Source organism: Malus sylvestris, chromosome 15, assembly GCF_916048215.2.
Source record: "Malus sylvestris chromosome 15, drMalSylv7.2, whole genome shotgun sequence".
NCBI classification, from domain to species: domain Eukaryota; kingdom Viridiplantae; phylum Streptophyta; class Magnoliopsida; order Rosales; family Rosaceae; genus Malus; species Malus sylvestris.
In genome coordinates this window covers 15,326,157-15,327,145 of record NC_062274.1, presented here as the reverse complement: position 1 = coordinate 15,327,145, position 989 = coordinate 15,326,157, and the positions used below count along the sequence as shown (strand labels likewise).

The following is a 989-nucleotide window of genomic DNA, read 5'->3' as shown; positions in this document are numbered from 1 at the left end:
AGTACTACATCTATGTATATATAATATGTATTTGACCAGCTCAATCCAATTGGGCGTGACAACAACAGCATAATTAATATAGATTATCACAAGTCCAATTTGATCATCTATTAAACAATTGAACTATGATTTTACAAGCAGCCCAATTGGGAATTTGTTAGCTAGACAGGCATAGTTCATACACTTTCCTCCAAATAATAGATTACTTCTTGAATCAAGCAATCAAGTTTGTAACAACTTGCACTCTTTGAAAAATTAAGCCTTCCTGATCTTTCTATATATTATATATAGATATAACATCTTCTTCCTCCTGCTCCTCTTTAAATTTAGATATCTTTTTTCATCCGAGTCCAAGGCCAAAAAAACCAAACCCTAAAACTTTCCATGGCAACTGTATTTTCAGGTCAACTGCTCAACACCATATCAAATTACCATATCGACCTCGATGAATTTGATCTAGATGAAGCTTTAACTTTGTCTTTTGAAGAGAATTCGAATTCTGTCCACTGCAATAACAACAGTATCATTGCAACATCAAATTCAAGCTGCAGCTCGTTGATAGTTGATTGCATGCCGAGTCCTGTTACTGCAGTCGACGATGTTTGTGCCGTTTGCATGGAAGGGATGCAATCAGGTGGTGATCAGCAGGATCACAGTATTATTGGTAAACAGGTCCCATGTGGCCATGTATATCATGCCACGTGTATCTCCTCCTGGCTCATCGTCTGCAACTCTTGCCCTCTCTGCCGCTCCACCATGACCCCCGTCGTCGAAAAGTGACTTTGTAGTTTGCGCCATCCCACAATATTAAGTATAATTAATTAGTTTAATTTCTGCTGTTTGTTTATGTAATTTGTAGGTTCGGTTTGGAGCAATAAAATTAATTTGTAGTAGCCTTTACTAGATGAGAGAAAATTGATTAAAGTGGTTTGGACACATGAATTAAAGACCTACAAATACTTTGTTTAGAAGATACGACGGAGGCTTAT

At 37.1% G+C, this 989-nt stretch overlaps 1 protein-coding gene across 1 annotated transcript; it reads left to right on the top strand.

The window, feature by feature from the left end:
• Positions 1-384: 384 nt before the first annotated feature.
• LOC126602712 (E3 ubiquitin-protein ligase RDUF1-like) lies at positions 385-780 on the top strand. Its single transcript, XM_050269607.1, has one exon. It carries the CDS (start codon positions 385-387, stop codon positions 778-780), a length of 396 nt encoding a protein of 131 aa, XP_050125564.1.
• Positions 781-989: the final 209 nt, after the last annotated feature.